This window comes from Myodes glareolus, chromosome 18 (assembly GCF_982192425.1).
Source record: "Myodes glareolus chromosome 18, mMyoGla1.1, whole genome shotgun sequence".
Classification (NCBI taxonomy): domain Eukaryota; kingdom Metazoa; phylum Chordata; class Mammalia; order Rodentia; family Cricetidae; genus Myodes; species Myodes glareolus.
In genome coordinates, this window is record NC_142043.1 from 68,226,962 (window position 1) to 68,240,145 (window position 13,184).

At 47.6% G+C, this 13,184-nt stretch overlaps 1 protein-coding gene across 1 annotated transcript; it reads left to right on the forward strand.

The window, feature by feature from the left end:
• The first annotated feature begins 12,566 nt into the window (after nt 1–12,566).
• Nucleotides 12,567–12,963, forward strand: Smim40 (small integral membrane protein 40). Its single transcript, XM_048451065.3, has one exon. It carries the CDS (start codon nt 12,567–12,569, stop codon nt 12,807–12,809), a length of 243 nt encoding a protein of 80 aa, XP_048307022.2. The 3' UTR covers nt 12,810–12,963.
• The last annotated feature ends 221 nt before the right edge of the window (nt 12,964–13,184 follow it).

Here is a 13,184-nt window from a genome sequence, read left to right on the forward strand (position 1 = left end):
CTGGTACAGTCTACTTTTAAAGGAGAAGGCCCCATAGAAACAAGGGGGTTGTTCTTTGATGATTGTGATTGGCTTATACGAAAGGGCTAATACCAATAATTGGCTGGAGAACTATTGTCAGATCAGATGAGGTAAGAGGTCATTTTGACCCCGTTTCCCAGGGGACTGAGTCAAAACATACGTGTAGGGTAATTGTTCAGGAACTGAGTACGTGCATGTGTAGCTGTTAGGTCCTTGGTTCCCAGGGGAAGAGGGGAAGCACTAAGGCACGGAGACTGAGAGGGTTCAGAATTGTCAGAAATGGCTGCAGAATTGTCTAAGATCTTACAATTGAAACCTGCTTTTTGAGTTTATCTTTCTTAGCATGAAGCCTGACAGCAAGGTAAACGTGCTGGTGAGTTTTTCCATATGCAATGTATTGACCTGGCAGCTGCAGCCTTTGGGGAGGCGCTGGCTCAGGTGGGCTTGCTGCTGCAGAATTGTTTTCTAAAGCTAGAGCCCCCGTCAACGCAGTCACAGGTGTCCGAGAAGGATACATTAGAGCAGGAAGTGTAAACCAAATGGCCTCTTATCAATTCTAATGAGAGAGACTTACCCATAGCTAGCCTGAGATCCTCCACAATGAATCATCTCTGGATGGCTTTGTCGGGGGCAGAGGTCGGCCTTCAGCTCTCACACTGGGCAGCATCGGCCTTTGGCAACCAGACCCAGAAGGGCTAAGAGACTTTTCTGTGGAGGAGGACCTAACTTAGGAGAATGAATCCAGCGTGGTAGACCCAGTAGGACAGTCAACTCAACAGTCTCCTTAGTTTGACCAGGGCCCTGCCAGCAGGAAAGGAATGGGCAGTTCTTTGCCCAGTGGTCAGTGTTCCTACGCCTGAAGCAAGCTCCAGGTGAAGTCAGTTGCTGCCCATCTTCTTTGGAAATCGCCTCAGCTGCTTACTACGAGAAACTGGTATTGTGTCTATGAGGGAATGCCCTTTACATTAAACATCTTAAATGCACATTCAGAAGATTTCTCTGAGGAGTTTGAAGGCTGTCGTCTAATCTATTAAGTATACCTGATTTATTATTTATTTTTGAGACAGGTTTCTCTACGTAGTCCTGGCTGTCCTGAACTTGCTTTGTAGACCAGACTGGCCTTGAACACACAGAGATCCGCCCTGCCTCTGTCTCCCAAGTCCTGGGGTGAATGGCATGCTTCATCATCACTGCCCAGCAAGTATACCTGATTTTTGTTTGTTTGTTTTTTCCAGACAGGGTTTCTCTGTAGCTTCGGAGCCTATTCTGGAACTCACTCTGCAGACCAAGCTGGCCTCTGCCTGCCTCTGCTTCCCGAGTGCTGTTACAAGTTTAAGCTATATTTGTTACAGATTTTAACCACACCCAGTGAATTTACAAATTCTGAGATATAAAAACTTTATACAATGGTCTTACAAATCTTGAGATAAAGTTATACTATAGCAAAAATTTCAGAGATGTAAGAGAAGGGGGTACCCTAGATAGTTAAATAAAACCTAGAAAAGGAGTATGGGATGAGCAGTCCTAATCTCTATTGGGAGCAGTTTATATTTTACCTGTTTGGTTTTGTTGTTATTGTTTTTGAGACAAGGTTTCTCACTGTAGCTCGACTGTCCTGGAACTCGCTCTGTAGGCCAGGCTGGCCTCAAACTCACAGAGATCCTCCTGCCTCGGCCTCTGGAGTGCGAGGATTAAAGGCGCGCAGTGCCGCCACCACCCACCGATTTTACTTGTTTTAAAGTGTGTAGCGTCTTCTCTTGGCCTGTTTGTGCCATGGTAGATAAAGGTTGTCAGATCTATGAGGAGTTGGAAATCGTGGGTGCCATCTTTGGCCATCAAGCTGCACTGAGGCCAAGCAGTGAAACAGTGAGGCTTTAAAGAAAGCCGAGTCTGAGGGAAGAGATAAGGAGGCTCCACCAGAAAGAAGAGCAGCAGGGGCGAGCTGAGGGCAGGGGCAAGCTGAGGGACAGGCGGGGAGTGGGCCAAGAGAGAGACTTCAGGAAGTGGGGTTGCTAATGGGCAGGGAGAGCAAGGATGGAAGAAAGAGGGGTCCTGGTAGCAAGAATTTCAATCCTGGGTGTCTCCAAGTGGAGTGAGAGACTTGTCATCGAGAAATGTCCCAAATCACAAAGGAGAGGTGCCCCTTCCTGTGTGATAGGTGCTCAGAGGGTGAGAGAAGCTGCCTGGCTCCAAGAGCCAGCAGACAGCTCCAAGCTGACACCCACCTGACTACCATGCCAGAGCACAGGGGAACAAAGACGTGACTGAAGAGGCAGACTCTAAAATTCGGACTCAGATATAGGGTGGGTGACAAAAGCCAACAGGAACAAATGACCCACACCTAGGGACAGCCACAACAGCACCTTGGTTCAGCTCCAAGAGCCCAGGCCCCCCAGGAAAGGAGTCCATTTGTGTCCTTCCCAGCTGTTCAGCTGTGTTAGCAGATGACGTGACCACAGGAAGGTTTTACTACAGACATCTGGAAGTCTGGAACAAGAGGGAAAGAGAGAGAAGTGGACTGATCTTGGCCAGCAGATGGGACACCACCAGGCCTGTCAGTGAGAGACAGGAGAGGTTCAGTGGACACAGACTAGTGGAAGCAGCAAAACAGCAGGCACATGTGGCAGAACAGCTGGGTTGCAAGAAGAATGAGCAGGATGAGCAATTGGGGGAGGGAGAGTTTAAAGAGAGTTTAAAGAGGGGTAGGACTTTAGTGTGGACTTTTTTCTTCAGTTTAACTTTATTTTATGTGCATTGGTGTGAAGGTATCAGATGCCCTGGAACTGGAGTTATAGACAGTTGTGAGCTGCCATGTGGGTGCTGGGAATTGAACCTGTATCCTCTGGAAGAGCAGTCGGTGCTCTTCACCACTGAGCCAGCTCTCCAATCCCCTCTTGTGTGGATTTTGACATGTGTAACAGGTATTCGTGATACTGAGGGAGCCTGTGTAACAGGGCCACAGATCTTAGCACAACTGACTCCATGATGGAAGTACCACTCAGGCCATAAAACTCAGCACGTAGACAGAACCACCTGCCAAAATGAAAAAGCAGAGACCTCATCCATCAAAGTCCATAGTTCTGGGAAAGTCTCTAAATGCACTGGCCTTGCTTTTTGGTTTCTATATTTCCGTTCCTGACTAACTGTTCTTGCTGCCTAAAGTATGTCAACCCAGAGGACCCCGAGAAAGGCTTCATGCTGTACTGGGATCCTAAGCACCCAGTGTAGTCACCGGCCCGCTAATAACGACTCCTTATTGACTTAAACCTGTGTCCAAGCAGACTTCTCTGGTGGAGACTTCACAACTTTTCTGAAGGTCCCATCGAGATCCCCAGATACCAAACCTCAAGACACCAGGAGTCTCAGGGCCCTCAGAGTAAGGCAGAGTAAGGCAGTGGGGATCAGGGAACTCTGAGGGCATGAGATGTTTCAGAGCCCCATTCTCTGCCTAATGGAGAAGTCCACTCCAGAAGAAAACAAAGTTGCTTGGTCTGTCTCCTCCAGAAGTAAGTCTGGTTAAGTTACCTCTGTTTAGACACATAGGGGAGGTTGGCCATGCAGCTGTTGTAGTGTCTGGGATCTGTGTGAGATGTTACTGGATTCCAGTGTGTGTGTGTGTGTGTCTGTCTGTCTGTCAGATCCCCCCGGCTTAAGACTTGTGCCCTCTTGTTCAGGATCTGAATTCTTTTTTTTTTTTAGTATTTATTTATTATGTATACATAACTCTGTCTGTGTGTGTGCCTGAAGGCCAGAAGAACACACCAGACCTCATTACAGATGGTTGTAAGCCACCATGTGGTTGTTGGGAATTGAACTCAGGACCTTTGGAAATGCAGGCAATGCTCTTAACTACTGAGCCATTTCTCCAGCCCCAGGCTCTGAATTCTTTTTGCTCTGTCAAGTCCTCCAGAGAACCCTCCCCCACCCCAAGACCCCTCCCCCTGTCCCACATGGAGCGCTGACTTGTTTCATCACTTGCCCCCCACCCCCAAGTGGCACACACACTCACAGCCCCCAGATCATTCCAGATCAGTCCTGGTCCCTGTGTGGTGTCTAGGAGGGGCGGAGTCTCAACCAGGGTCCCCTGCCATCTAAGCAAAATACACACATGAAGGGGGAATGAGTTCCCTGAGGTGCATTCCCTCTGTTCTCCTGCGGGCTCTAAGCAGTCCCAGAGAAGGGGAAAGAAGTTCCACTACTTCTTCTTTGACCATGTATGTCTTCACTTCAACCATTGATCTGTAGAAGTGGAAAATAAAACCCACCATTCTTTGATGAAAAAAGTAGATAAACGGCCTTTGGGTGAGGTGGGTGATGCAGGGGGTGGGGGTCACTGTGGACAGTACAGCCTGGACAGGACAGACTTTCCCTTCTGTCCAACACTGACCAAGGAGACTTTAAATAATCTTTGCGGGGCTGGAGAGATGGCTCAGAGGCTAAGAGCATTGCCTGCTCTTCCAAAGGTCCTGAGTTCAATTCCCAGCAACCACATGGTGGCTCACAACCATCTGTAATGGGGTCTGGTGCCCTCTTCTGGCCTGCAGGTATACACACAGACAGAATATTGTATACTGTGGGAATTTTGAGAAAGGAGGGGCCTGAAGTCCTGCCAATCGCCATGTTCTCCCTTTGGAGACTGAAAGTCTGGGTTAAGCAGGCTTTGAAAACAACAAAAGAGGTGTTATCTAAGATTCAAGACAGTGAGACTAAGGCTTCCCTTTGTTCTGATATGGCTTCTGCTATGGAGGCCAAACCGCTCGCTCGCGGGGTAAGGTAGAGGAGAGAAAGATTAGGAAAAAAAACCTCCAGACAGGGAGGGGAAAATGAGTCACGGGACAGAGTTTCCTCTCAGAACTTAGGAGCTCGTCCCAAACTCACAATTCCCCCTACTCACCTACTGGCATTTTTTGGCAAGGGGGAACCCATTTATTGGTTGCTTTTACCCACTTCCCCTAAGAAGGTGGTGACCCCATATTATGAAATGGTGCTACAGCTTCTATGGAAGGCATATGATTTTAGTTTACAAGTTTTTGGCAGGATCCCAAATAAATTTCTAATCCCTTATCAAAAAGAGAAAATAACAAGGCTACAGAGGGTTCAAGATGGATGGACCTTGTTCATCGCAACGACTGGAGCCATTTTTGATAACCATTATCCTGATTCTCATTTAATTTTATTTTTTAAGAATCATCCTGTTATCTTTCCAAGAATTATTAAAACTTCCCCCCTTAAGGGAGTGCGCTCAATGTTTACTGATGGTTCTTCCAAGGGCTATACAGTAGTGATCTCTGGTTCAGTTAAAGAAAAGCAGCCCCTAGGTCCAATTTCTACCCAAGCTGCAGAACTCATGGCCTGCCTTATGGCCTTTTCTCTCTTTCAAGGATCAACCCTTCAATTTATATACTGATAGTATATATGTGGCAAGTATTGTTGGGGCATTGGAAACCTCGCCATATATATTACCTACCTCTCAGGTTTTCCACCTTTTGGTTCAGCTGCAAAGTCTTATATGCCAAAAAGTGTTTCCTGCCTTTGTTGGCCACATTCAGGCCCATACTGATTTGCCAGGGCCCTTGGCAGAGGGAAATAAGCTTACAGATTCCCTCACCCGCCCAATGGCATTGTTCCTTTCTGAGAAACAACGAGCCGTCATCTTCATAAAAAGTGTCATTTAAATGCCTCTTCTCTAAAGTTTCACTCTGGCTGTACTCTAGCCACAGCTACTCAAATCACATCCCAATGTCCAGCTTGTGCTCCATTTCATAATGCCCCCAATGAAGATGTTAATCCTCAAGGCCTCCGTCCTAACCAGAGAGCAGAAACAAAGTTATGAAAGTTAAAACAATTTAGGTTCCAGTTGCTGGAGACAGGCCAAAAGGTGTTTGACATCAGAGAAATGAGCCGGGCAGTGGTGGCACATGCCTTTAGTCCCAGCACTCAGGAGGCAGAGGCAGGTAGATCTCTGTGCGTTTGAGGCCACCCTGGTCTACAGAGTGAGTTCCAGACAGAGAAACCCTGTCTCGAAAAACCAAACAAGAAACAACAGAGAACTGACTGGGCCAAGACCTTTGCATAAATTGAGGCCACCGTCACCTTCTCTGACGATGAGACACAGACCTAGAAAAACTTTTGGTGTCTTGGTTGGGTCTGGTGGCGCACGCCTTTAATCCCAGCACTTGTGAGGCAGAGGCCGGTGGATCTCTGAGTTTGAGGCCAACCTGGTCTACAGAGTGAGTTCCAGAACAGCTCGACCTGTTACACAGAGAAATCCTGTCTCGAAAAAACAAAAACAGAAAAAAAAAATCAGTGTTTTATCCTCTGTCAGAAAAATACCTCATAGCCTCCAATCAAAAAAGATACATTTGAGGTGGCTCAGAGGTTAAGAACACTGACTGTTCTTCCTGAGGTCCTGAGTTCAATTCCCAATAAAGATATGGTGGCTCATACCATCTGTAATGGGATCTGGTGCCCTCTTTTGGCCTGGATGGATACAGGCAGGCAGAACACTGGATACGTAATAAATAAATCTTTAAAAAAATACAGTTCGGCTGAGCAGTGGTCCTGAAACATCCGGAAGTGCATGGGCTGACCTGAAGTCAGAGCTGTTTTCAAAGCTGCAGATGCCTTTAGGAGGTACACACCTCTAATCCCAGCACCCAGGAGGCAGGTGGATCTTTGTGTGTTCGAGGCCAGCCTGATCTACAAGAGCTAGTTCCAGGACAGGCTCCAAAACTACAGAAAAACCCTGTCTTGAAAAGCCAAAACAACACAAAAAAAACCCCCTCATCCTGAGAAAGGCTCGATGCTATATTAGGATACCAAACACCCAGTGTAGTTGTTGGCCTTCTAGTAAAGACTTTCTCTCTTTTTTTTAAAGACTTATTTATTTATTTGATGTACACTGGTGTTTTGCCTGTACATATTCTGTGTGAAGGTGTCTGATACCATAGAACTGGAATTAGATAATTGTGAGCTGCCTTGTGGTTGCTGGGAATTGAGCCTGGGTCCTCCTGAAGAGCAGCCAATGCTCTTAAATTGCTGAGCCATTCCCTCCAGCCCATAATGAAGACTTTCTATTGGCTTAAACCCACGTCCAAACCTTCTCCTCTGGTGGAGACTCCACAATGGCCTCAAGGCCAGCAAACACTTTGATATGTTGACGGGAAGTATATGCTAACATGCCGACGGTAGTCATGGCAGTCCCTTCTGTCACAAGTTAGGGACAGGACTCCTCACAGCTCCTGAAAGATGATGGCTTCATGTGACAGACAGAAATCCTCCAGTCATCTGGGCTGAGCTCATTTCTGGATATCCGGACTGCCTTTTGGGGTTTCATTTGGCCCTGACACCCTGGTGACAAGAACGTCAGTCCGCAGCCTCCCCAAGCAGATTGAGAAACTGCAGAGAGAAATGCCCCAAATCACAAAGGAGAGGCAACTAGATGTGATTGGGTGCCCAGTGAGGTGAAGCTCCCTGACTCACTGACAGGGCTTTTCTGGTAGTAGCAGGCTCTGGGGACTCAGGGACAGGGGACGCCAGAGTAGATAAGGACAGACGGTAATGCAGGAGAAGAAAGTGAAGAGGTTGACCCCAAAATTTAGATTTGAACTTGGTGGGTGTCAGGAGCCAGTGAAAGACCCCCAGTGTGGGGAGACTCTCACTCACGTCTCGGGATAACACGACCCCCCTCACCAGTAACTCACGAGAGACTGTCCTTGCTGCAATCACACGAGGTTTAATGACAAGACGACAAGACGGAAACCAGTGCACTGGGGTCAAGACTCAACCCACGCAGGGGAAGAGTTCGACCCCGAGCAGCTGGGAGAAGGGGTTTTTAAGGGAAGAAACCACAGCCCAGTAATCCGAAAGGGGTAGGGAGGTCCAATGATGGTCACAAGGGGGCAATTCCCTGTTCCTCAAGGTTATTCAAGATTATAATCTGCTAGTTCCTGAAACACAGCACCCCAAAAATACCAATGATAATCACAAGGGGGGAAACTCCCTGTTTCTCAAGATTATCCTCAAGATTATAATCTAACTTTATCTTCAGCTAGTTCCAGAAACACTGAAGCGGCTAATCCTAGATTTCTGAGTCTTCCCTCCCTGCTTAGATTTTTGGCTCTGTGTTTTCCTGCTAGGGGGATCTGGATTTATCCAGGTCTTTCACCAGCAGAAACAAATGTTCCATATCTCCAGAGAGTCACATCAGTGGCTTGGTTCAGCTAGGAAAGGCCAGGCCCCGGGGAAGGGGGTCCATTTGTCCCCTCTTGGGTGTTCAGCACCTGGAGATGAAATTAAGAAACTGCCGATATGGCTGTTTTTTATTGCAGACATGAGAGAGAGAGAGACAGAGAGAGAGGCCAGAGGCATCTGGAAGAGTCCAGAGCAGAGGGAAACAGGAACAAGCTGGACAAGTGGAGCCCTGGAGAGAGTGGAGACTGAGATAGGCAAGGGATAGAGAGAGAGGATGGGGAATGGGAGAAGGGTAGAGGGTATGAAGGATGGATGGCCGTCTGACGGGAGAAGGGCCAGGGTGCCAGGGTTTTGGTTTTTTTTTTAAAAGATTTATTTATTATCTATACCATGTTCTGTCTGCATATATGCCTACAGGACAGGAGCGGGCACCAGGTCTCCTTCAGGATGGTTGTGAGCCACCATATGGTTGCTGGAAATTGAACTCAGAACCTCTGGAAAAACAGTCAGTGCTCTTAACTGCTGAGCCATCTCTTCAGCCCTCAGAGTTTGGAAATGTACAATAGTACTTGTGTGAATTAGGATGGAGGGAGCCTCAAGGCCAGCATGGGCTTCAGAGTGCTGCTACAGGTACATGTCAATGGAGAGCTATTATGTACCTTCTGCCAGGTAAGGAAAATGTCTTCTTTTGGCAGATGACAACTGGTTTCAAAGTTGCTGAGGAATGCTGGCTTTTATCTAACTGCCAGGAACCCTCCTGTAGTCCAGGTTGAGCTGGGCTTAGACTTGGATAGAGGCTTGCCCTTTTAGAGGCAGGGAAATATTAAGTAACCTTTGGACTTGACAGGGGCAACCTTTAAATGTTTGATTTTGCTGGGTAGTGGTGGAGCAAGTCTTTAATCCCAGCATTAGGGTGACAGAAGCAGGTGGATCTCTGAATTTGAGGCAAGCCTGGTCTATAGAGTGAGTTCCAGGACAACCAGGGCTACACAGAGAAATGGTCACAAAAAACAAAACAAAACAAAACACAAAAACCCCAACAACAACACCTTTGCCCCCAAAAAGTTTGATTTTAAGATATGAAGTGAAGGGTGGGCTAATACTGTCAGACACACGCTGCTTTTCTGATTTTATTTTACTTTGTTTTTAGATTTATTTATTTATTATGTATACAACATCCTTCCTCCATGTATGCCCACACACCAGAGGAGGGCACCAGATCTCATTACAGATGGTTGTGAGCCACCATGTGGTTGCTGGGAATTGAACTCAGGACCTCTGAAAGAGCAGCCTGTTCTCTTAACCACTGAGCCATCTCTCTCCAGCCCCTTATTTTACTTTTTGAGACAAGATCTCACTATGCAGCTCTGGCTGTCTTGGAACTCACTGTGTTAACCAGGTGGTTCTCCAATTCACAGATAGGCCTCTGCCTCCTGAGGACTAGGGCTAAAGAGGGGCCCCACCCTGCTTCTTGTTTATTTGAGACAGGAACCTCAGTGTCCCAGGCTGACCTTGAATTTGTAAATGACCTTGAGCTTTTGACCCTCCCCCCCCCCCCAGTTCCCCAGGGTTGGGATCCTTGAACCTCCCCACCCTGCAGCTGTTTTTGTTTTTGTTTTCCAGTGCCAAGTAGTAAATCCAGGGCTTTCTGGAAAACAACCAAAATTCATTACATGTTTAAGGGATGAACTACTAGACAACAGAACAACTATCATTTGAAAAATATCTGTAGCTCTTGTTCCAAGAAATAAAACCGAACACAGTACCCTGCATACTTAATCCCAATGCTTAGGAGGCAGAGGCTGGGGATTGCTCTGAATTAAAGGAGGCACAGAAGTCTTTGTGCACACAGATAAGCACCGGGGCAACCCAGAATGTTAAAGTGCACACAGTTCTATGAAATACCTGTGTCTGCCCAGAAGTCTGCAATGGACTGTCCTCTGGTGCTGCGTGACTAAAGATCTTTCTGGCACCGGATCCTCCACAGACCCTTATCGTAAATTTATTTTTCTCAGTCAATCTACAGAACCTGATTTTACAAAGAATTTCAATATTTCCTTCTATTTGCTTTACTTTGTTTCTCAAGGGGATGGATGTAAGCTTTGTTGTGAATGTGGAACAAAGCTAATTATCACCAGGATGATGTTCACCAAACTGCGCTCTGCTTAAATATGCTGGAAATAAACCACTCCAGGAGTTTGAACCAACATCGGCCGGAATTGTATTCAGCCGAACTGCCTTCTTGCCTCACACACATTGTTTCTCTGCGACTGTGAAAGTCATTGAGCCACTCCCGAAAGCCTGGGCTACCTGGTGAGCTCAAAGCCAGCCTCCAGAGCTACAGAGAAACCCTGTCTGGAAACAAACACAAACAAAAACAGAAAGAAGAGAAAAAGAGGAAGGAGATACAACCCAGAAGTCAGACCTTAAAATTAGGTTCAAGTTTTGATTCTAGCTGGGCAGTGGGGACACACACTTTAACCCCAGCACTTGGGAGGCAGAGGCAGGCCGATATCTGTGAGTTCAAGGCCAGCCTGGTCTACAGGAGAGCCAGGACAGTAACACAGAGAAACCCTATCTTGAAAAACAAACAAAACAAAACAAAAAAGAAAGACAAAACAAGAAGAAGAAGAAGTTTCGATTCTACACGCTCAAGTCTTCATTTCCACACAGATGCTCTGGTAGACAGCCATGTTCGCGTCCTCCCGCCCCCATCCCTGCATCCTGATTATCTCTGCCTGGCACTGGCACTGTTGTATCTGTGAGAAAGCCCGGCTTCTCTTCTTGTTTCTCCACTCACCCTTTTTTTTTTTTTTTTTTTTTTTTTTAAGGCAGGGTCTCACTCTGGAGCTCACTATCCTGGAACTCACTCTTTAGACCAGACTGGTCTCAAACTCGCAGAGGCCTGCCTCTGCCTCTCAGTGCTGAACTTAGCAGTGGGGTGGGTACCACCATCCCACCATGCGGGGGCACCTTCCCGTCAATTTAACAAGTGGGACTATGGGGTGCCCTGGACAGGGTTTAAGATGATAAAGTCAAACCAGGGCCCACTAGGATTGCACAGAGGTTCCAGGAGAGACCCTGAAACTATGGAGAAAGTCCTTCCAAGCTGCTGACTCAGCTGAGAGACCCTGACCAGCCTCCTGTACAGGGCACCTTTCTTCACCTATGTCCCCATAACTCTCCCTTTTATCTTACCTCAGACCTACCCTGCTTCCTCAGACTCGGGCATGAGACTAAAAATGTGAGACCTCGGATGGATGCTTGGTGTCTCTGCTGTCCTTGGTGGCCATCTTCCCGATGCCAGAGGGCTCCCCTGTAAGTCACCCCACTAGTTGCTCTCACAGGCACCAAGGACAAGCTTCACAAGTATCTGTTTAGAATCCAACACAAATGTCCCTCCTCCTTTGGTGGCCCAAGAGTCAACACTCACCATCAGACCAACCACAGGTCCTCTTACAAACATCTTCAGTGTGTTCATTCCAGTTAAGATCCCCCCCCCCAACACACACATTCTGCAGGACCAGAAGTCAGGGGGTTCATTTGTTTGTTTGTTTTTAGGATTTCTTATCTTATTTTCATTTAATTACTTAGATGGTTTGCTGTTATTTTGTTTGAGACTATGTAAACAGACTCACCTTAGACTTGTGCAATCCTGACCCTCCTGCCACAGCATCCTGCAGGCTGGGATTTCAGGCACCTCTCAGTCTCCTTAGATTTCAGTCTCCCAATCTGAGGGTCACCCACAGAAACCCAGCAGGAGGAAACCAGCCTGCTTGGATTATAGACATTCTTCCTTCACCCTTCCCTTCCCCTGGTTAGAAGAGACCACACCCACCTAACCTGTTGTCACAGCTGCTGGCTCCTTCTCCATCCTGAGAGACCCTAGACTGACGCTTGAACATAGCGGCCAGGATGCCAGTTCATTCCAGTTTAAGTGTCTGTAATGGCTCTTCAGTTTCCAAGGCAGAGTTACATATGGTAAAGCTGGACAGGACTTAGTGACCATAGAGTGCGACATCAGGTTAGGAGATTAAATAATTGTCCTGGGCTAGGGAGACAGCTCAGCAGGTAAAAGTGCTTTTTGTGTTAGCCTGATTCTGAGTGCGATCCCTGGACCCAGGGAAGGGTGGAATGAGAAAACACGCTCACGCAGTAAAACTTACAAAGAAGTAAAAAATTGCCCCCAAACTCGAAAACCTTTCTCTCCTTTCTACTTGAGCTCTGGAATTAGGGTCAAACCCATCCTGATAGGTATGGGGTCATCATAGCCACGCCCTTTAATCCTGGCAGTGCTGAGCCAGGCCTTCTGAACCTGCACCGAGCCAGCCAGCTGTCCCGCAGTGGTGAAGATGGCAGAGGAAGAGGGCAGTGTGGAGGAGGAGGATGTGTTCCTAGCATTCGCCCAGGGTCCCACTCCTCCTCGGGGGCCCCTGTGGCGTGCTCTGGACAAAATCTTTCTCACCTTCCTGGTCCTCTTCCTGACTCTGCTGATGCTGGAGGCTGCTTACAAGCTGCTGTGGCCCCTGCCATGGGCGACGTTTCGGGACTGGCTCCTGCAGACACCCGAGGAGGAAGGGGCGCTAGAACTCTGAGCGTCGTCCTGTAGACACCCCGTCTTTGCGACTGAGGTGAGAAAAGGAGACTTCAGAGAGACTGGGGTGGGAGGGATAGCTTAGGCCAACATTCTAAGATCCTTTCTGTTCATGCATACGTGAGTGGGTGTCTGTGGCTGTGCAGGCGCCCAGAGGCTAGAGGGTGCTGGATCCCCTGGGGCTGGAGTTACAGGAAGCTGTAAGTGGGTCCTGGGACCCAAACTCATGTCCTCTGCCACCCCCCCACTTTTAACTTCATATACACATACAATGTATTCAGATCATATTCATTCCTCAGACATCCCCTCTAACTCCTCCAGGATCCCCCTCCCTCCCTATAAGTTTAAAAAAATTAACTTTTTAGTCAGCATACGA